Source organism: Pseudophryne corroboree, chromosome 7, assembly GCF_028390025.1.
Source record: "Pseudophryne corroboree isolate aPseCor3 chromosome 7, aPseCor3.hap2, whole genome shotgun sequence".
NCBI lineage: Eukaryota > Metazoa > Chordata > Amphibia > Anura > Myobatrachidae > Pseudophryne > Pseudophryne corroboree.
The window spans coordinates 349,532,002-349,556,001 of record NC_086450.1 but is presented as its reverse complement, the minus strand read 5'-3'; the positions used below and the strand labels follow the sequence as shown (position 1 = coordinate 349,556,001).

At 47.3% G+C, this 24,000-nt stretch overlaps 1 protein-coding gene across 2 annotated transcripts in view; it reads left to right on the top strand.

Moving 5' to 3' along the window:
- Nucleotides 1-24,000, top strand: part of LDAF1 (lipid droplet assembly factor 1) — a 202,104-nt gene that overhangs the window by 128,410 nt on the left and 49,694 nt on the right. For both annotated transcript variants that reach the window (XR_010182083.1, XM_063934422.1), the window contains exon 4: nt 20,640-20,778. Coding sequence is in view for 1 of the 2 variants with exons in the window: in XM_063934422.1 (XP_063790492.1) it covers nt 20,640-20,778 (139 nt within the window). In the remaining variant the exon portion in view is untranslated. The remainder of the gene's footprint in view (nt 1-20,639; nt 20,779-24,000) is intronic.

Below are 24,000 nucleotides of genomic sequence, written 5' to 3'. Positions count from 1 at the left end.
CCTGCGGATAACCCTGTCGCCGAGGACAAGGGTATCCCTTCTGTGGTGGTTGCAGGAGGCTCATCTATTGGAGGGCCGCAGATTCGGCATGCAGGATTGGATCCTGGTGACCACGGATGCCAGCCTGAGAGGCTGGGGAGCAGTCACACAGGGAAGAAATTTCCAGGGAGTGTGGTCGAGCCTGAAAAAGTCTCTTCACATAAGCATTCTGGAACTAAGAGCAATCTACAATGCTCTAAGCCAGGCGGAACCTCTGCTTCAAGGAAGACCGGTGTTGATCCAGTCGGACAACATCACGGCAGTCGCCCATGTAAACAGACAGGGCGGCACAAGAAGCAGGAGGGCAATGGCAGAAGCTGCCAGGATCCTTCGCTGGGCGGAGAATCACGTGATAGCACTGTCAGCAGTATTCATCCCGGGCGTGGACAACTGGGAAGCAGACTTCCTCAGCAGACACGACCTTCACCCGGGAGAGTGGGGACTTCATCCAGAAGTTTTCCACATGCTATTAAACCGTTGGGTAAAACCAATGGTGGACATGATGGCGTCTCGCCTCAACAAAACACTGGACAGGTATTGCGCCAGGTCAAGAGATCCGCAGGCAATAGCTGTGGACGCGCTGGTAACACCTTGGGTGTACCAGTCGGTATATGTGTTTCCTCCTCTGCCTCTCATACCAAAGGTATTGAGGATTATACGGCAAAGAGGAGTAAGACTAGTGGCTACGGATTGGCCAAGAAGGACTTGGTACCCGGAACTTCAAGAGATGGTCACGGACGATCCGTGGCCTCTACTTCTGAGAAGGGACCTGCTTCAGCAGGGTCCTTGTCTTTTTCAAGACTTACCGCGGCTGCGTTTGACGGCATGGCGTTTGAATGCCAGATCATAAAAGGAAAAGGCATTCCAGAAGAAGTCATTCCTACCTTGATAAAGGCAAGGAAGGAAGTCACCGCGAAGCATTATCGCCGTATTTGGCGAAAATATGTTGCGTGGTGCGAGCAGCGGAGTGCTCCGATGGAGGAATTTCAACTGGGTCGTTTTCCTACATTTCCTGCAATCAGGATTGTCTATGGGTCTCAAATTGGGATCTATTAAGGTTCAAATTTCGGCCCTATCAATATTCTTCCAAAAAGAATTGGCCTCAGTCCCTGAGGTCCAGATTTTTATCTAAGGAGTACTACATATACAGCCTCCTGTGGTGCCTAAGGTGGCACCGTGGGATCTAAATGTAGTTTTAGATTTCCTCAAATCCAATTGGTTTGAACCACTAAAGAATGTGGATTTGAAATATCTCACATGGAAAGTGACTATGTTACTGGCCCTGGCTTCGGCCGGGAGAGTATCTGAACTGGCGGCTTTGTTTTATAAAAGCCCTTATTTAATTTTCCATTCGACATAGGGCAGAGCTGCGGACGCGTCCGCATTTTCTCCCTAAGGTGGTATCAGCGTTTCACCTGAACCAGCCTATTGTAGTGCCTGCGGCTACAGACGACTTGAAGGACTCCAAGTTGTTGGACGTTGTCAGAGCCTTAAAAATATACATTTAAAGGACGGCTGGAGTCAGAAAATCTGACTCGCTGTTTATACTGTATGCACCCAACAAGTTGGGTGCACCTGCTTCTAAGCAGTCGATTGCTCGTTGGATTTGTAACAAAATTCAACTTGTACATTCTGTGGCAGGCCTGCCACAGCCTAAATCTGTTAAGGCCCATTCCGCAAGGAAGGTGGGCTCATCTTGGGCGGCTGCCCGAGGGGTCTCGGCATTACAACTCTGCCGAGCAGCTACGTGGTCAGGGGAGAACACGTTTGTAAATTTTTACAAATTTGATACCCTGGCAAAGGAGGACCTGGAGTTCTCTCATTCGGTGCTGCAGAGTCATCCGCACTCTCCCGCCCGTTTGGGAGCTTTGGTATAATCCCCATGGTCCTTTCAGGAACCCCAGCATCCACTTAGGACGATAGAGAAAATAAGAATTTACTTACCGATAATTCTATTTCTCGGAGTCCGTAGTGGATGCTGGGCGCCCATCCCAAGTGCGGATTATCTGCAATACTTGTACATAGTTATTGTTAACTAATTCGGGTTATTGTTTAGGAAGCCATCTTTCAGAGGCTCCTCTGTTATCATACTGTTAACTGGGTTTAGATCACAAGTTGTACGGTGTGATTGGTGTGGCTGGTATGAGTCTTACCCGGGATTCAAAATCCTCCCTTATTGTGTACGCTCGTCCGGGCACAGTACCTAACTGGAGTCTGGAGGAGGGTCATAGGGGGAGGAGCCAGTACACACCACCTGACCTGTAAAAGCTTTACTTTTGTGCCCTGTCTCCTGCGGAGCCGCTATTCCCCATGGTCCTTTCAGGAACCCCAGCATCCACTACGGACTCCGAGAAATAGAATTATCGGTAAGTAAATTCTTATTATTAAATATTGTTGTCATATTATACTTTAGTATTTCAGCCATGCGGCCTGCCAAGAAGTGATAATGTATTTAATATACTCAATAATTTTATATTACTATTTAATTAGCTTCATGCTAGGTTGCTAAGCAATTTTAAGTTTTAAACAGGGATATGTTTTGTCCGGGAAGCATGCCGACAACTATTCTCCCTCTTGGGGTGTCCACAACACCCCTGAAGGGAAAATAAATAGCGCGCCACTGTGCCCGCCGTGTGGGGAGCGCAGCGAGCCCGCAACAGGCTCTTTTGCGCTCACCCCACTGCCGGCATTCCGACGGTTGGGATCCTGGTGCCGGTATGCTGGTCGCCGGGATCCCGGTCATCGGTAAAACGTAGTACACCCGTTTTGCCCAGCTGCCTATACATCCTTGGTGTATTCTATGAAATGCATACCAACATTTCTCAGTAATAGAACATGCCCAAAAGACAGAGACAGAGTCAGAGTGATTTCAAGAAAGGCATGTACTGTATAGTATTGTAGTAGCAAAATACACATTCCTATTTACATAGTGTCATTGAGTTCTTGCAGTTTTGTGGGGGCTGACTGATGCACAGGGGTTAACAACACCAAACAGCAGTGCGCTGGATTACACACATGCTCATTTGCATATCAAAGACAGCGGACACTTTCTGTCCTAAGGCTTCGCCCACACATATACCTGCATGGCTGTGGTGTCGGTATGCCAAAACTCCAACTCCTATTTTACTGCTCTCAGACTGCTTCCTAAATGGTAAATGTATATTAATTAGTAATAATAACACATGTAAATGAGTAAAATAATAGCATATTTCATCATCACCACTACAACACAAATCATCAGGGTAATTTTAGATTGATTGCACATATATTTTATTAAAATCTCTGGAAAAAAAAATGTTATTAAATTCCAATGGAAGTAAATATGTTACAAATAAATTTAAAATAGTGCTTTAATAGTAAAACAGGTGATACCATAAATCTGAAGAATATATAAAAATAGGAAAGAATAATAGAACACGGTCATCATATATTTTCCTGTAATTATTACACAATGCTACTCATCTCCACCCCTGATGCACCACCATTATTGGTACTCCTCACCTGTACTGTATCACCACCACCATTATTAGTACTCCTCACCTGCACTGTACCACCACCACCATTATTGGTACTCCTCACCTGTACTGTATCACCACCACCATTAATGGTACTCCTCACTTGTACTGCATCACCACTACCATTATTAGTACTCCTCACCTGCACTGTACCACCACCACCATTATTAGTACTCCTCACCTGTACTGTACCTCCACCACCACCGCCGTTATTAATACTCCTCCCCTGTATTGTTCCACCACCACCATTATTAGTACTCCTCACTAGTACTGTTCCACAACAACATTATTAGTACTCCTGACCCGTATTGTTCCACCACCAACATTATTAGTACTCCTCACCTGTACTGTACCAGTACCGACATTATTAGTACTCCTCCGTTCTACCAGCAGCATTATCAGTACTCGTCAACTGTACTATACCAGCACCTTATTAGTACTCCTCATCTGTACTGTACTACCATAAACATTATTAGTACTCTTCACCTGTACTGTACCACTACCAACATTAATAGTACTCCTCACCTGTACTGTACCACCACCACCCCCGTTATTAATACTCCTCCCCTGTATTGTTCCACCACCACCATTATTAGTACTACTCACTAGTACTGTTCCACCAACAACATTATTAGTACTCCTGACCCGTATTGTTCCACCACCAACATTATTAGTACTCCTCACCTGTACTGTACCAGTACCGACATTATTAGTACTCCTCCGTTCTGCCAGCAGCATTATCAGTACTCGTCAACTGTACTGTACCAGCACCAACATTATCAGTACTGCTCAACTGTACTGTACCACCACCTTATTAGTACTCCTCATCTGTACTGTACTACCATAAACATTATTAGTGCTCTTCACCTGTACTGTACCACTACCAACATTAATAGTACTCCTCATCTGTACTGTACAAGCACCAACATTATTAGTACTCCTCACCTGTACTGTACCAGCACCAACATTATTAGTACTCCTCACCAATACTGTACTTCCTCACCTGTACTGTACCATCACCAACATAGTACACCTCACCTGTGTAATTCTTAATTTCTGCAGCGGGGTACACTGGGGTTCCACAGGGATAACATTGGGGTGTAGAGTCTGATCTTAATCCGAGGCACCAACAGGCTAAAAGTTTTGACTGTTCCCAGCATGCACAGCGCCACCTCCTCTATAACCCCACCTCCGTGCAATGGAGCTCAGTTTGTAAGTTGATGCCCTGCAGGCAGGTCACTAACACGAAGGCTGCTCCTGCAGCCCTGAAAAGAGCTTTTATAAGAAGAAATAGAAGACTTCAAGGGCTGCAGCATAGGCACTCACGGTGCTAGATGTCATTCTGACATCTCATGCTGCAGCTCCATCACCTCCCTTGGCGACGCTGTATACTCCCGTGCCTTGGTTGCTGGGTACTTACAGCTGAGGGCTCCGGCGCTGCCTAGCACACACACACCTGCCGCTGCTCTCTGGGATCGTGTGGCCGCACCAAGGGAGGAGGTAAGAGGGTCCCCCAGGCGGGACCCGCTGCAAACCGCGATCCGGCACGGCCTTTGGGACATGGGCCGTGCGCGCTGGCGTGGACACTGTGGTAGTACAAGGACCCCACTAGACCACCAGGGCAAGGGCACAGGTCAGATTACATTATTAATCCGTTTTACAAGGCCCGCAGTACCCGGTGGTGAAGTCCAGCAAGGGGATAAGGCTCTGGCCTATAGCCCCTTCCCATGCCCCAGGCGCCATTTACTGAAATGTTCCCATCCTAGAGCTGCATCTCTCTATCTCCCTCATTCCCTGTCAGCGTTTGGTGCCATCACTCAGTGCCGTAACTAGGTGTGTGCTGATGGTGCCTTGCCCATAGCGCAAGTACAGTGAAGGCGCACCATCCGGCATCACACCCCTACGTACGGCCCTGTTAGCGATGGAGAAGTGTCATTTAGGCTGTGCGCGGGCGCCTATCTCCAGTAGCCGCATCTGTGAGGGACGGTGAGCGCGCCAGTTCGTGTTACACAGATCCCGTTGTTCGCGGTAATGCCGCCTGTGAGCCCCGCCGCCGCCTGCATCCTTCAGCCGCCTGCTCCATTATATGAGATGGAGCGGTCTCTACTGATGGCTCCCGTGAGCCCCGCCGCCGCCTCTGAACTGTGCTCTTTCAGCCAGGAGATGCCGCCAGTGAGATCCGCCGCGACGGCACTAGAGAGGGACTGTGAGCGGCTGGAAATCAGTGTCTGCTGCCGCATCGCCCCAACAGGTAAACAACACACACACACACTCACACACTCTCTCTCTCTCTCTCTCTCTCTCTCGTGAGACTCTGCTGCCGTAATGTGTAAAAAGGGGACACTGTCTGCCGTAATTTGTAAAAAGGGGACGCTGTCTGCCATAATGTGTAAAAAGGGGCACGCTGTCTGCCGTAATTTGTAAAAAGGGGACGCTGTCTGCCGTAATGTGTGAAAAGGGGATGCTGTCTGCCGTAATGTGTAAAAAGGGGGACGCTGTCAGCTGTAATGTGTAATAAGGGGACGCTGTCTGCCATAATGTGTAAAAAGGGGAACTGGCTGCCATAATGTGTAAAAAGGGGGACGCTGTCTGCCGTAATGTGTAAAAAGGGGACGCTGTCTGCCGTAATGTGTAAAAAGGGGCTCTACCTGGTGTAGTGGCGCTACTGTGCAGCGTAATTTGAATAATGGAGACTACTGTGCACCGTAGTATGAATTGGTATTATTTTGTGGCCACGCCCCTATATATTTTTGACGCGCCTGCCCCTATCTTGCATGGGGGGAGGGCGCCAATGCCATTTCTTGCACACAGCGCTAAAATGCCTAGTTACGGCACTGCCATCACTACATGCTGAGCTGATTCTGGGACTACATGGGCAATGTCTCCTCTATAAAGCCGCCTGCATCATCAGCGCTGTGCATTTACAGGACACTTAAGTATTCTACATGTCTTTAGACAGTGTTAGTTAAGAAACAGTGCATTACTGCAGGGTTATTTAGTGCAAGTACCCTGTGATATACATCCAGTCTTTACTGTGCATTGATACAGTATATCTATAAGCCTATATAGCTTTACTTGATGTTACTTAGTATTACTAGTCCAGTGCAGTTTTATTGTTTGTCATAATTTCTGCATTGTACATGTGACTGTGTGTGTGCATATAGCTGCTGTGTGATATCTACTCCGTGTATCTCACTCATACTGCTATCCCTATATTCTGTACCCTGAGGGGGGCTAAGTGCGTCAGGGTTTTTGTTTGATATAGGTAGTTCACAGGATATACTTACAGTATTTTGTATTTTTCTCTGTGATTTTCAGTCACCATATACCTCTTGAATCCTCTGTTTGTGCTGTCTCACTGCACAGGGGGTTCTTGGTCAGGTATTTTATCTACTGATATTGTACTGTGTCACCCGTGGTTTACGCTTTCATTTCATGTCAGTGGCAAGGGGCGATAGTTCCGTGGCTGATCCTGCAATACGCGGTGATGATGCAGCGGACTTATTGGAGGATAACATAGCAACTGAGGGTCCAGGTTCTGGGGTTCTCTACCCCCCAGTCAGGTTGCGGCAACGGGGGCACATCAATACCTGCCTTGGGCTGCTTTCTCTACTTTACTGACTACGCTGGTAATTAGACTCGCGCCCCCTATGGGACCTCCCATGACTTTACAGCCACATATCGTCCCTGCGGTTAATCCGCCAAGGGCAGATCTCCTGTCCACTCAGTTACAGAAATTAAATCACTCAATAGCTAAACAGAAACCTAACCCTCGTCCTCTAAGCGGGCCATTTCTTCCTCACAATCCACACATGTTTTGGATACTTCTTCCGATGAAGATGGCATATATACTGACCCCTCAGACACTGATGCAGATGCTTCTGATGGGGAATCTATTTCACAAGTGGATGTTCCTGACCTCCTGGAGGCGATCAGGCTGATTCTTCAAATTGAAGATGAATCAGAACCTGCAGATACCTCTAAGAAACCTGACAGGTTCAAACGTCAGAAGGTTACTAAATTAGTTTTGCCTCATTCTGACCACTTGGTTGACATATGTCAGGAATCCTGGGAGAATCCCACCTCATAAGAAGATGCTAGCTTGCTATCCCCTCGCTGCGGAGTTAAGTAAAAATTGGGAAACGCCACCGCCGGTGGACTCGCAAGTAACTCGTCTGGTGGTGTCATCTACTCTGCTGTCACTACCGTCACCTCTCTGAAGGAACTGACGGATAAGCGTGTGGAGGGTTGCTTTAAGTCTATTTACACACTTGCAGGAGCTGTGCATAGGCCCACTATTGCGGCTTCTTTGGCTGCAGAAGCTATTGCAGCCTGGGTTCAGGAGGTGGAAGCGGAGCTGCCGTCTGATTTTCCTGATAATGCTAGACAATGTCTGTCATATATTGTTGCAGCCTCTTATTACATTCAGGAGGCGGCTTCTGATGCCGGTGTTCTGACGGCCAAAGCGTCTACTACGTCCATTCTGGCTCGCCGGATTCTCTGGTTGCGGTCCTGGTCTGTAGATCTGGACTCTATGAAAACCTTGGAGGTGCTCCCTTTTAAGGGGAACATAGTTTTTGGAGAGTATCTCAATAAGATTTCTCTGACGTCCTAGTGGATGCTGGGGACTCCGTAAGGACCATGGGGAATAGACGGGCTCCGCAGGAGACTGGGCACACTAAAAGAAAGATTTGGTACTACCTGGTGCGCACTGGCTCCTCCCTCTATGCCCCTCCTCCAGACCTCAGTTAGATTTCTGTGCCCGGCCGAGCTGGATGCACACTAGGGGCTCTCCTGAGCTTCTAGAAAGAAAGTATATATTAGGTTTTTTATTTTACAGTGAGACCTGCTGGCAACAGGCTCACTGCAACGAGGGACTAAGGGGAGAAGAAACGAACCTACCTTCTTGCAGCTAGCTTGGGCTTCTTAGGCTACTGGACACCATTAGCTCCAGAGGGATCGACCGCAGGACCCGTCCTTGGTGTTCGTTCGCGGAGCCGCGCCGCCGTCCCCCTTACAGAGCCAGAAGCAAGAAGATGGTCCGGAAAATCGGCGGCAGAAGACTTCAGTCTTCACCAAGGTAGCGCACAGCACTGCAGCTGTGCGCCATTGCTCCTCATACACACGTCACACTCCGGTCACTGAGGGTGCAGGGCGCTGGGGGGGGCGCCCTGAGCAGCAATAATATCACCTTGGCTGGCAAAATAACCACAATTTCTCTATCGTCCTAGTGGATGCTGGGGTTCCTGAAAGGACCATGGGGAATAGCGGCTCCGCAGGAGACAGGGCACAAAAAGTAAAGCTTTAGGATCAGGTGGTGTGCACTGGCTCCTCCCCCTATGACCCTCCTCCAAGCCAGTTAGATTTTTGTGCCCGGCCGAGAAGGGTGCAATCTAGGTGGCTCTCCTAAAGAGCTGCTTAGGAAAGTTTAGCTTAGGTTTTTTATTTTACAGTGAGTCCTGCTGGCAACAGGATCACTGCAACGAGGGACTTAGGGGAGAAGAAGTGAACTCACCTGCGTGCAGGATGGATTGGCTTCTTGGCTACTGGACATCAGCTCCAGAGGGACGATCACAGGTACAGCCTGGATGGTCACCGGAGCCTTGCCGCCGGCCCCCTTGCAGATGCTGAAGTAAGAAGAGGTCCAGAATCGGCGGCAGAAGACTCCTCAGTCTTCTAAAGGTAGCGCACAGCACTGCAGCTGTGCGCCATTTTCCTCTCAGCACACTTCACACGGCAGTCACTGAGGGTGCAGGGCGCTGGGAGGGGGGCGCCCTGGGAGGCAAATGAATACCTATTTTGGCTAAAAATACCTCACATATAGCCTCCGGAGGCTATATGGAGATATTTAACCCCTGCCAGAATCCGTTAAGAGCGGGAGACGAGGCCGCCGAAAAAGGGGCGGGGCCTATCTCCTCAGCACACAGCGCCATTTTCCCTCACAGAAAGGCTGGAGGGAAGGCTCCCAGGCTCTCCCCTGCACTGCACTACAGAAACAGGGTTAAAACAGAGAGGGGGGGCACTAATTTGGCGATATGCTTATATATATATTAAGATGCTATAAGGGAAAACACTTATATAAGGTTGTCCCTATATAATTATAGCGTTTTTGGTGTGTGCTGGCAAACTCTCCCTCTGTCTCTCCAAAGGGCTAGTGGGTCCTGTCCTCTATCAGAGCATTCCCTGTGTGTGTGCTGTGTGTCGGTACGTGTGTGTCGACAGGTAGGAGGACGATGTTGGTGAGGAGGCGGAGCAATTGCCTGTAATGGTGATGTCACTCTCTAGGGAGTCGACACCGGAATGGATGGCTTATTTAGGAAATTACGTGATAATGTCAACACGCTGCAAAGTCGGTTGACGACATGAGACGGCCGACAAACAATTAGTACGGTCCAGACGTCTCAAAAACACCGTCAAGGGTTTTAAAACGCCCGTTTACTTTAGTCGGTCGACACAGACACAGACAGGGACACTGAATCCAGTGTCGACGGTGAATAAACAAACGTATTCCTTATTAGGGCCACACGTTAAAGGCAATGAAGGAGGTGTTACGTATTTCTGATACTACAAGTACCACAAAAGAGGGTATTATGTGGGATGTGAAAAAACTACCATAGTTTTTCCTGAATCAGATAAATTAAATAAAGTGTGTGATGATGCGTGGGTTCCCCCCGATAGAAAATTATGGGCGGTATACCCTTTCCCGCCAGAAGTTAGGGCGCGTTGGGAAACACCCCTTAAGGTGGATAAGGCGCTCACACGCTTATCAAAACAAGTGGCGGTACCGTCTATAGATAGGGCCGTCCTCAAGGACCAGCTGACAAGGCTGGAAAATATAATAAAAAGTATATACACACATACTGGTGTTATACTGCGGCCAGCGATCGCCTCAGCCTGGATGTGCAGAGCTAGGGTGGCTTGGTCGGATTCCCTGACTGAAAATATTGATACCCTTGACAGGGACAGTATTTTATTGACTATAGAGCATTTCTATATATGCGAGATGCACAGAGGGATATTTGCACTCTGGCATCATGAATAAACGCGATGTCCATAACTGCCAGAAGATGTTATGGACACGACAGTGGTCAGGTGATGCAGATTCCAAACGGCACAGTATGGCCGTATAAAGGAAGAGGACTTGTTTGAGGTCGGTCCATCGGACCTGGTGGTCACGGCAACTGCTGGAAAATCCACCGTTTTTTACCCTAAGTCACATCTCTGCAGAAAAAGACACCGTCTTTTCAGCCTCAGTCCTCTCGTCCCTATAAGATCATATCTGCCCAGGGATAGAGGAAAGGGAAGAAGACTGCAGCAGGCAGCCCATTCCCAGGAACAGAAGCGTTCCACCGCGTCTGACAAGTTCTCAGCATGGCGCTGAGACCGTACAGGACCCCTGGATCCTACAAGTAGTATCCCGGGGGTACAGATGGGAATGTCGAGACGTTTCCCCTTCGCAGGCTCCTGAAGTCTGCTTTACCAAGTCTCCCTCCGACAAGGAGGTAGTATGGGAAAAAATTCACAAGCTGTATTCCCAGCAGGTGATAATTAAATTACCCCTCCTACTACAGAAAAGGGGTATTATTCCACACTATATTGTGGTACTGAAGCCAGAAGGCTAGGTGAGACTTATTCTAAAAAATTTTTTTGAACACTTACAAAGGTTCAAATTAAGATGAAGTCACTCAGAGCAGTGATAACGAACCAGGAAGAAGGGGACTATATAGTGTCCCGGGACATCAGGGATGCTTACCTCTATGTCCCAAATTTGCCCTTCTCACTAAGGGTACCTCAGGTTCGTGGTGCAGAACTGTCACTATCAGTTTCAGACGCTGCCGTTTGGATTGTCCACGGCACCCCGGGGTCTTTACCAAGGTAATGGCCGAATTGATGATTCTTCTTCGAAGAAAAGGCGTCTTAATTATCCCTTACTTGGACGATCTCCTGATAGGGGCATAGTCCAGGGAACAGTTGGAGGTCGGAGTAGCACTATCTCGGATACTGCTACAATCAGCACGGGTGGATTCTAAATATTCCAAAATCGCAGCTGATCCCGACGACACGTCTGCTGTGCCTAGGGATGATTCTGGACACAGTCCAGAAAAAGGTGTTTCTCCCGGAAGAGAAAGCCAGGGAGTTATCCGAGCAAGTCAGGAACCTCCTAAAAACAGTGCATCATTGCACAAGGGTCCTGGTAAAAATGGTGGCTTCCTACGAAGCAATTCCATTCGGCAGATTTCACGTAAGAACTTTTCAGTGGGATCTGCTGGACAAATGGTCCGGATCGCATCTTCAGATGCATCAGCGGATAACCCAATATCCAAGGACAAGGGTGTCTCTCCTGTGGTGGTTATAGAGTGCTCATCTTCTAGAGGGCCGCAGATTCGGCATTCAGGATTGGATGCTGGTAACCACGGAGCCCAGCCTGAGAGGCTGGGGAGCAGTCACACAAGGGAAAAATTTCCAGGGAGTGTGATCAAGTATGGAGACTTTTCTCCACATAAATATACTGGAGCTAAGGGTAAATTTATAATGCTCTAAGCTTAGCAAGACCTCTGCTTCAAGGTCAGCCGGTATTGATCCAGTGGGAAAAAAACATCACGGCAGTCGCCCACGTAAACAGACAGGGCGACACAAGAAGCAGGAGGGCAATGGCAGAAACTGCAAGGACTTTTCGCTGGGCGGAAAATCATGTGATAACACTGTCAGCAGTTTTTCATCCCGGGAATGGAAACTGGGAAGCAGACTTCCTCAGCACGACCTCCACCCGGGAGAGTGGAAACTTCATTGAGAAGTTTTTTCCACATGATTGTAAACCGTTGGGAAATACCAAAGGTGGACATGATGGCGTCCCGTCCAAAAAAAAAAAAAAAAAAAAAAAAAAAAACGGGACAGGTATTGCGCCAGGTCAAGAGACCCTCAGGCAATAGATGTGGACGTTCTGGTAACACCGTGGGTGTACCAGTCGGTGTATGTGTTCCCTCCTCTGCTTCTCATACCTAAGGTGCTGAGAATTATAAGACGTAGAGGAGTAAGAACTATACTCATGGCTCCGGATTGGCCAAGAAGGACTTGGTACCCGGAACTTCAAGAGATGCTTACAGAGGTCTTATGGCCTCTGCCGCTAAGAAGGGACTTGCTTCAGCAAGTACCATGTCTGTTCCAAGACTTACCGCAGCTGCGTTTGTCGGCATGGCGATGGAAAGCCGTATCCTAAGGAAAAAAAAAGGCATTCCGGAAGAGGTCATTCCTACCCTGGTCAAAGCCAGAAAGGAGGTGACCGCACAACATTATCACCACGTGTGGCGAAAATATGTTGCGTGGTGTGAGGCCAGGAAGGCCCCACAAAGAAATTTCAACTCGGTCGTTTCCTGCATTTCCTGCAAACAGGAGTGTCTATGGGCCTCAAATTGGGGTCCATTAAGGTTCAAATTCGGCCCTGTAAATTTTCTTCCAGAAAGAATTGGCTTCAGTTCCTGAAGTCCAGAAGTTTGTCAAGGGAGTATTGCATATACAAACCCCTTTTTTGTGCCTCCAGTGGCACTGTGGGATCTCAACGTAGTTCTGGGATTCCTCAAATCACATTGGTTTAAAACCAGTCAAATATGTGGATTTGAAGCATCTCACATAAAAAGTGACCATGCTCTTGGCCCTGGCCTGGACCAGGCGAGTGTCAAATTGGTGGTTTTTTCTCAAAAAAGCCCATATCTGTTTGTCCATTCGGACAGGGCAGAGCTGCGGACTCGTCCCCAGTTCTCTCCCTAAGGTGGTGTCAGTGTTTCACCTGAACCAGCTTATTGTGGTGCCTTGCACCTACTAGGGACTTGGAGGACTCCAAGTTGCTAGAAGTTGTCAGGGCCCTGAAAATATGTTCAAGGACAGCTGGAGTCAGAAAATCTGACTCGCTGTTTATACTGTATGCACCCAACAAGTTGGGTGCGCCTGCTTCTAAGCAGTCGATTGCTCGTTGGATTTGTAACACAATTCAACTTGCACATTCTGAGGCAGGCCTGCCTCAGTCTAAATCGGTTAAGGCCCATTCCACAAGGAAGGTGGGCTCATCTTGGGCGGCTGCCCGAGAGGTCTCGGCATTACAACTCTGCCGAGCAGCTACGTGGTCAGGGGAGAACACGTTTGTAAAATTCTACAAATTTGATATCCTGGCAAAAGAGGACCTGGAGTTCTCTCATTCGGTGCTGCAGAGTCATCCGCACTCTCCCGCCCGTTTGGGAGCTTTGGTATAATCCCCATGGTCCTTTCAGGAACCCCAGCATCCACTAGGACGATAGAGAAAATAAGAATTTACTTACCGATAATTCTATTTCTCGGAGTCCGTAGTGGATGCTGGGCGCCCATCCCAAGTGCGGATTATCTGCAATACTTGTACATAGTTACAAAAATCGGGTTATTATTGTTGTGAGCCATCTTTTCAGAGGCTCCGCTGTTATCATACTGTTAACTGGGTTTAGATCACAAGTTGTACGGTGTGATTGGTGTGGCTGGTATGAGTCTTACCCGGGATTCAAAATTCCTCCCTTATTGTGTACGCTCGTCCGGGCACAGTACCTAACTGGCTTGGAGGAGGGTCATAGGGGGAGGAGCCAGTGCACACCACCTGATCCTAAAGCTTTACTTTTTGTGCCCTGTCTCCTGCGGAGCCGCTATTCCCCATGGTCCTTTCAGGAACCCCAGCATCCACTACGGACTCCGAGAAATAGAATTATCGGTAAGTAAATTCTTATTATATAGCCCCAGAGGCTATATATGTGGTAATTACCCCTGCCAGAATACAGAAAAAAGCGGGAGAAAGTCCACCGAAAAGGGGGCGGGGCTTCTCCCTCAGCACACTGGCGCCATTTCTCCCTCACAGTTCCGCTGGAAGGAAGCTCCCTGACTCTCCCCTGCAGTCTACACTACAGAAAAGGGTTAAAAAGAGAGGGGGGGCACAGATTTGAGGCGCAGTAAATATTATAGCAGCTATAGGGGACATAATTCAGTTAGTCCCTGCATTATATAGCGCTCTGGTGTGTGCTGGCATACTCTCTCTCTGTCTCCCCAAAGGGCTTGTGTGGGGTCCTGTCTCCTTTAAGAGCATTCCCTGTGTGTGTGTGCGGTGTGTCGGTACGGCTGTGTCGACATGTTTGATGAGGAGACTTATGTGGAGGCGGAGCAGATGCCTATAAATGTGATGTCACCCCCTGCGGGGCAGACACCTGAGTGGATGGACTTATGGAAGGAATTACGTGCAAGTGTCGACTCCTTACATAAAAAATTTGACGACATGCCAAATGCGGGACAGCCGGCTTCTCAGCTCGTGCCTGCCCAGGCAATTCAAAGACCATCAGGGGCTCTAAAACGCCCACTACCTCAGATGGCAGACACAGATGTCGACACGGATACTGATACCAGTGTCGACGACGATGAGTCAAATTTAATGTCCACTAAGGCCATTCGTGGCATGATTGATGCAATGAAAGAGGTTTTACACCTTTCTGATATAAACCCAGGTACCTCAAAAAAGGGTATTATGTTTGGGGAGAAAAAACTTCCAATAGTTTTTCCCCCGTCTGAAGAATTAAATGAAGTGTGTGAAGAAGCGTGGGCTTTCCCTGATAAGAAATTGGTGATTTCAAAAAAATTACTAATGGCGTTCCCTTTCTCGCCAGAGGATAGGTCACGTTGGGAAACTCCCCCTAGGGTGGATAAAGCGCTCACACGTTTGTCTAAAAAGGTGGCACTACCGTCTCCGGATACGGCCACCCTAAAGGAACCTGCTGATAGAAAGCAGGAGGCTATCCTAAAGTCTATATATACACACACTGGTGTTATACTGCGACCAGCTATTGCTTCAGCGTGGATGTGCAGTGCTGCTGCTGCTTGGTCAGATTCCCTGTCAGAAAATATTGACATAGGGACACTATATTGCTAACCGTAGAGCATATAAAAGAGTCAGTCTTGTACATGAGAGATGCACAGAGGGAGATCTGCCGGCTGGCATCTAGAATAAGTGCATTGTCCATTTCTGCTAGGAGAGGCTTATGGACTCGGCAGTGGACAGGGGATGCAGATTCTAAAAGGCACATGGAAGTTTTGCCTTATAAGGGTGAGGAGTTATTCGGGGTTGGTCTCTCAGCCTAAGAAAGCGCCGTATTATCAGGTACAGTCCTTTCGAACCCAGAAAAACAGGCGGGGAAAAGGCGGGTCCTTTCTGTCTAGAGGCAGAGGAAGGGGAAAAAAGCTGCACCACGCAGCAGGTTCCCAGGAACAAAAGTCCTCCCCCGCTTCTTCCAAGTCCGCCGCATGACGGTGGGGCTCCACAGGCGGAGCCAGGTACGGTGGGGGGCCGCCTCAAAAATTTCAGCGATCAGTGGGTTCGCTCACGGGTGGATCCCTGGATCCTTCAAGTAGTATCTCAGGGGTACAAACTGGAATTCGAGGCGCCTCCCCCCCGCCGTTTCCTCAAATCGGCCTTACCGACGACTCCCTCGGGCAGGGAGGCTGTACTAGAGGCAATTCACAAGCTGTATTCCCAGCAGGTGATAGTCAAAGTACCCCTACTTCAACAAGGACGGGGTTACTATTCCACACTGTTTGTGGTACCGAAACCGGACGGTTCGGTGAGACCCATTTTAAATTTGAAATCCTTGAACACATACATAAAGAGATTCAAGTTCAAGATGGAATCGCTCAGGGCGGTTATTGCAAGCCTGGACGAGGGGGATTACATGGTATCCCTGGACATCAAGGATGCTTACCTGCATGTCCCAATTTACCTTCCTCACCAGGAGTACCTCAGATTTGTGGTACAGGATTGCCATTACCAATTCCAGACACTACCGTTTGGACTGTCCACGGCACTGAGGGTGTTTACCAAGGTAATGGCAGAAATGATGATACTCCTTCCAAAAAAGGGAGTTTTAATTATCCCGTACTTGGACGATCTCCTAATAAAGGCGAGGTCCAGGGAGCAGTTACTGGTCGGAGTAGCACTATCTCGGGAAGTGCTACAACAGCATGGCTGGATTCTAAACATTCCAAAGTCACAACTGGTTCCTTCCACACGCTTACTGTTCCTGGGGATGATTCTGGACACAGAACAGAAAAAAGTGTTTCTCCCGCAGGAGAAAGCCATGGAGCTGTCATCTCTAGTCAGAGACCTCCTGAAACCAAAACGGGTATCGGTGCATCACTGCACACGAGTCCTGGGAAAAATGGTGGCTTCGTACGAAGCAATTCCGTTCGGCAGGTTCCATGCAAGGACCTTCCAGTGGGACCTCTTGGACAAGTGGTCGGGATCGCATCTTCAGATGCATCAACTGATAACCCTGTCTCCAAGGACCAGGGTGTCTCTACTGTGGTGGCTGCAGTGTGCTCATCTTCTAGTGGGCCGCAGATTCGGCATACAGGACTGGGTCCTGGTGACCACGGATGCCAGCCTTCGGAGCTGGGGCGCAGTCACACAGGGAAGACATTTCCAGGGACTTTGGTCAAGTCAGGAGTCGTCCCTACACATAAACATTCTGGAACTGAGGGCCATTTACAATGCCCTAAGTCAGGCAAGGCCCCTGCTTCAAAACCAGCCGGTTCTGATCCAATCAGACAACATCACGGCAGTCGCCCATGTAAACCGACAGGGCGGCACAAGAAGCAGGGTGGCCATGGCAGAAGCCACAAGGATTCTCCGATGGGCGGAAAATCACGTGCTAGCACTGTCAGCAGTGTTCATTCCGGGAGTGGACAACTGGGAAGCAGACTTCCTCAGCAGACACGACCTACACCCGGGAGAGTGGGGACTTCATCCAGAAGTCTTCCTACTGTTGGTAAACCGCTGGGAACGGACACAGGTGGACATGATGGCGTCCCGTCTCAACAAGAAGCTAAAGAGATATTGCGCCAGGTCAAGGGACCCTCAGGCGATAGCTGTGGACGCTCTAGTGACACCGTGGGTGTACCAGTCGGTCTATGTGTTCCCTCCTCTGCCCCTCATACCAAAGGTGCTGAGAATAATAAGAAGGCGAGGAGTAAGAACGATACTCGTGGTTCCGGATTGGCCAAGAAGAGCTTGGTACCCGGAACTTCAAGAAATGTTATCAGAGGACCCATGGCCTCTACCGCTCAGACAGGATCTGCTACAGCAGGGGCCCTGTCTGTTCCAAGACTTACCGCGGCTGCGTTTGACGGCATGGCGGTTGAATTCCGGATCCTAAAGGAAAAGGGCATTCCGGAGGAAGTCATTCCTACGCTGATAAAAGCCAGGAAAGAAGTAACCGCAAACCATTATCACCGCATTTGGCGAAAATATGTTGCGTGGTGTGAGGCCAGGAAGGCCCCTACAGAGGAATTTCAGCTGGGTCGTTTTCTGCACTTCCTACAGTCAGGAGTGACTATGGGCCTAAAATTGGGTTCCATTAAGGTCCAGATTTCGGCTCTGTCGATTTTCTTCCAGAAAGAACTGGCTTCACTGCCTGAAGTTCAGACTTTTGTAAAGGGAGTGCTTCATATTCAGCCCCCTTTTGTGCCTCCTGTGGCACCTTGGGATCTCAATGTGGTGTTGAGTTTCCTAAAATCACATTGGTTTGAACCACTTAAAACCGTGGATCTCAAATATCTCACGTGGAAAGTGGTCATGTTATTGGCCTTGGCTTCGGCCAGGCATGTGTCAGAATTGGCGGCTTTGTCATGTAAAAGCCCTTATCTGATTTTCCATATGGATAGGGCAGAATTGAGGACTCGTCCCCAGTTTCTCCCTAAGGTGGTATCAGCTTTTCACTTGAACCAACCTATTGTGGTGCCTGCGGCTACTAAGGATTTGGAGGATTCCAAATTACTGGACGTAGTCAGGGCCTTGAAAATTTATATTTCCAGGACGGCTGGAGTCAGGGAAACTGACTCGCTTTTTATCCTGTATGCACCCAACAAAATAGGTGCTCCTGCTTCTAAGCAGACTATTGCTCGCTGGATTTGTAGCACAATTCAGCTGGCGCATTCTGCGGCTGGATTGCCGCATCCTAAATCTGTGAAAGCCCATTCCACGAGGAAGGTGGGCTCATCTTGGGCGGCTGCCCGAGGGGTCTCGGCTTTACAACTTTGCCGAGCTGCTACTTGGTCAGGGGCAAACACGTTTGCTAAATTCTACAAATTTGATACCCTGGCTGAGGAGGACCTTGAGTTCTCTCATTCGGTGCTGCAGAGTCATCCGCACTCTCCCGCCCGTTTGGGAGCTTTGGTATAATCCCCATGGTCCTTACGGAGTCCCCAGCATCCACTAGGACGTCAGAGAAAATAAGAATTTACTCACCGGTAATTCTATTTCTCGTAGTCCGTAGTGGATGCTGGGCGCCCATCCCAAGTGCGGATTGTCTGCAATACTTGTATATAGTTATTGCCTAACTAAAGGGTTATTGTTGAGCCATCTGTTGAGAGGCTCAGTTGTAGTTCATACTGTTAACTGGGTTTAATATCACGAGTTATACGGTGTGAGTGGTGTGGCTGGTATGAGTCTTACCCGGGATTCAAAATCCTTCCTTATTGTGTCAGCTCTTCCGGGCACAGTATCCTAACTGAGGTCTGGAGGAGGGGCATAGAGGGAGGAGCCAGTGCACACCAGGTAGTACCAAATCTTTCTTTTAGTGTGCCCAGTCTCCTGCGGAGCCCGTCTATTCCCCATGGTCCTTACGGAGTCCCCAGCATCCACTACGGACTACGAGAAATAGAATTACCGGTGAGTAAATTCTTATTTTTTGCTGACTTAGCTTCCCCTAAGACTGCGTGTCTACCTAGTACTGCTCCTTCGGCTCCGAAGGTTAAGAGTACCTCCTTTCGTTCCTTTTGACCTCCAGGTATAGCAAAGGGTCAGGCGTACCCGAAACAGTTTTGCACTTCCAAAAGCACATGTTATATCTGCCCCCTCTGCAGTGCACATGGTTTTGCAAATTTTTTAACAAATTTGCTGCTGCGATCAGATCTGAATTAGGCCCTATATACAAACTAAAATGCCAAATTGAGGAAAAAGCTGCAAAAATGTAGGAAAAAGTGCATAGCACAGGAATCGTATGAGACTTCTTGCATCATATGGCATAAAAGTAATAGTTATATGCGGACACATCTGTAGGTGTAGGAAAATATGTCTTAGCACTGGTTCATGTCATGTTATATGTATCCATTGGTTAAAGCAGAGGTTCCCAAACTGTGTGCCGTGGCTCCCTGGGGCGCCTCGGGACACTTGCAGGGGTGACTTGGGTTGGTGGTCCAGGACCAATTCAAATTATTCATGGTCAATATAATAGGCAAAACCAGTGCTGGTGGCTGCCAGTCATAAAATATGTGGCCAAACAGAAGCAAATCTTGTCCCTCACGACACAACTGACCCTAAGGATGACATATAAACGCGATCTACTTAATGTAATATTTCTTTCTAAATTTCTCAATAAGAAATCTTTGGCCTAGGGGTGCCGTGAAAAAAATTCTGATATTCTAGGGTGCCGTGATTCAAAAAAGTTTGGAAACCACTGGGTTAAAGATTTACATCAAATACCGTGGCTGTCATGTAAATGATATTAAAGTGAAGTGGAAGCAATTTTCCCTTTTTAGCAATAGTGTGTACGGTAGCTTATATCTTTCCCTAACATTGTGTATTTTGCCAGTGAGGACTGAAGGACAGCAGAGGGACAGGAATCTGCATTATGACCTGAAACCTTTGTGTTTTATTGAGCTGTGGGATTACATTTTCTTTTTTTCTTTTTTTTCTTCTTCTTTTTTTTGCAGATAAGCAACACAATGACTTTACATTTGTTTGCCGTAATTATATGTTCTGGCAACTATTATATTTATTCCTTGGAAACTTCATGTTATTTTATTATTAATTATTCCAACTTTCAATAATGTAAAATGTAAATAGCATTATTTTCCTTTATGCTATTCGAGCTTATCCTGCAACCCCATGACTCAACAGGCTGATTTTAAAATTGTTCATTTTATTAAATGCATTTCTCAGTTTTAGGAAATGAAACAAAGCAGTTAAGTGCCTACATTTTTTTTTGTATCACTGTGACTTGATTGTAATCATTGTGTTCTCTTGTGTTCAAGGTGTTGTGGTAGCAGTGGGAGGCGTGCTTTTGCTTTGTGTTCTATGTGGATTGGCGATTCTGTCATTTGGAGTGTCAGGAGTTCTCAGCGTCTGTTATTTGGCAGTATCTAGTATTCTGAATTACATGCACACATCCAGGTAAGCAGTTTCTTTGCTTAAAACCTAATTTGGAACTTTTTTTTGCAGGCTTATCTAGTTTCTCTCTGGCTGTTTATAAAGTTGTAAGTGGTTTAGCAACTTATTGAAAACCAGCTTCCTGCTTTCTTTGGGGAATTGCTAGAGTGCAAGAGTGAAAAACAGCTGAGTCGATTAAATCAATAGTTTGCTGTGAGGATTTTTAAAAGTCCTCCCTTTCTCCTAGCATTGAATACATTTGGGTATGTTAGAATAATATGTATAGAAAAACCCAAGAATCTTTCCATAGATTAGTATTATTCTTTGAGGTGCACCATGTTGATGTTAGTAAATACTGTACGAATGCCAATGAGATTACAGAGTTCCTTGTCAAAGTGAATTTTCCTATAGGAACAGATGTGTCCTCATCAGGGAGGGTCAAAGGGGACACCAGTACCGGGCCGCATGATTCAGTGGGGCCCCAAAGTGCTGGCATCTCAGTAACCACCAACGGGCTATCGCTCCCTGATCTCCTGCTGACCTTGGCTCCTGCTGGTGTCTGTGAGGACCTGTCTGAGCTTCAGTCCTGCTGTGGCTCCCTGTCATTGGCTCTGAGATCTTTCTGCTGATGCCGACAGGCTCCTGCTCCAGACCCCCTGCAGCACTGCTGGCTCCTGACTAGTAACTTTAGCATTGGTGCAGTTGTGACACACATACTCCACACAGCCAGAGGGGGGCTCAGAGATGTCATTGTACCGGGCCCAAAGATTTCTGTTGCCGGCCCTGGTACATCTTGCCTTAATACGACATGCAAGATGCCTGGCAGGAGTGAGCCAGCAGTTCCTGGGCAGCTCTGCGAAAATCGGGGCATCTTTGTTCCCCCCAAAAATGCGTCTTATTTGCAATGCTATGTGAATAGGATGCACAAGCATACTCTGCTGATTAAAATGATATGCAGCATGCCTATATTCTGTGTGCATCTGCGACTGTATCTACATACGAAATGCTACTATACAGTGATTTCTAGCAATACAATGTAACATAGCAGTTCGTATGCAGATACAGCTGCAGTTGCACACAGAATATAGACATGCCGCATATCATTTAGAATAGCGATATAACTACATCACATTTTAATGGAAAAAGTTGCACATAAAGACGCCGGGTGCTACCGAGTCACGTCACAGCATGGAGTGATTAGAACGGCTGTTTAACATGACTGCAGCAACAATGTAGGAGAACTTGCCATTATACTTTAAATCATGGATGGTTATGATTCACACAGGTTCTTTGGCTGGCTAAATTCAAACCGGCATTTCACCTGGATTTAATCAACCACAGAACCTGTGTAAATCATGTGTCCAGGATTAAAGGGATATTATAACAAACCTATCTAAACGAGAATACCTGTAGACATAGTATTAGAACACCTACTGTAAGAGAACATATAGGTTATATATAAAAATTAGCAGTAAGACTGTCATTTAAAATTATAGACATCCAATTTCCCTTTCTAAGATGAAAGCTTACAGTTTAATGAATAGGAATACAAGTGATGGGTAATATTAATTAGAGGGAAAGAATGTACTAGTTTGGTTCTTTATCGAAATGATATGCCAACACAAGATGTAATTACCTTCATACTCACTCCATGTGACTCACTGAGAAATATGTTATACAGTGTTCTTATTGTATAAATGCACAAGCAGGCGTCTATGCAGCACTGAACAGTGAACACTGGAAAAAGGAGAGAGTTCTAACAACATAATGTGGCGTAGGTTCATTTCTGCATTTCATGTCCCAACCACATGAAAAAAATACATTTTGGTTTGTGGGACAATATATTTAAATGGGATCGAATGGAGGGAGAACGTGCAGGTCCCAGTCTACCCAGGTGTGTGGTGGAGCATCCCTCCCATGCTCTGCAAAAGGTCCTGTTTACCACACAGTGTCATGCTTGACCTACAGGTGCACTGTAACGACTCACATAACCAAGCTTGGCCACGTGCCCTCGTCCTCCTCACTGAGGATCATACCCAAACCTACCTATCCTCCCTCACTTTCTATGTTGGCCCATGTTACTGAATGTGTCTCTGCCATTTCATCTTTTATGTCCTCTTGGAACCTCAAATTCAATCATTTTGGTTTATTGAAGTGTAGCAGAGATGCTTGTATAGCCGTACTCATTGTCATACACTCAGTGGATCTGGATGGAGTGTAGCTTGAGCAGTACATACAGAGGACCAGCTGGTCATGTTTGAGGGTACAGATGGGTCCACATTTATCTTGACCTTTAATAGGATTAACTGAGACTGGCCAGTCGGACTTAATCCCCTGCTGTAATGACTTAATACCCTGCTGTATTGTTCTCTGTATTGTATTGCAGTTGAGAACAATAGATGAAGGGCTTATGCTAATAAGTCATGTTGTGCCTAGGTGCAGAAAACTAGTTAAGATAACCGTGAACCCATCTGTAGCTGTGTGTAACAATACAGCGGTTTGTGCAGGATGTGCAGGATCACCAGACCTAAATGAAACATAATGGAGATATACAACCGCGCCTGAGTCAATTATCTTAATGGATGCGTACACAAATAATTGTCATGAATATTGTCAATGATAAATTTTTAGTATAAATAACAATTGAAATGATGACCTACACAATGTATTCTTTTGGGAATTAGAACGTATTTTTAATCAGAAAAGTGGTGTATTAAAATTCACCTCATGCATATAGGAATATAATGCAAAGTGTAAAAGAAAAAAAGGAGGGGGGGGGGAAAGGAGGCGGGTTTTTGGGGGAAAGAAAAACAGTTTCTGCAGTGTTCAAGGGGAGGAAAGCAGTAACAGAAATATTACTGTTTAGTAGGTTTGGAAGTGATATGCACTGCAGTGATTAGTCTGTAATACACTCAGACCGGTGGCGTCCCACCTCTGTAGTGTTAATGTCCTTCTGAATGTCTATATGACCAGAGCCGATGAGGTAGTATATATAAATGTCCTTTGGAGGTTCCAGAATGTGGGGTACCCCTGGTGGGCTGCTGGCAATATGGGATGTGACTGGGGCTGGTACTATGGTAGTTAGGACTCCGGACGCACCGGTTTCCCTTGCGCCACGATCAGCCGCGGTGTCGCTCTGACAAGCGCACCGTGGTTCTCAGGGCAGCTGGGACGTGGTCACCGTCTTGGAGAGACCTTGAATGCCATCTTGAGTATGCCCATACTTGCTTACGTCACAGATAAGGG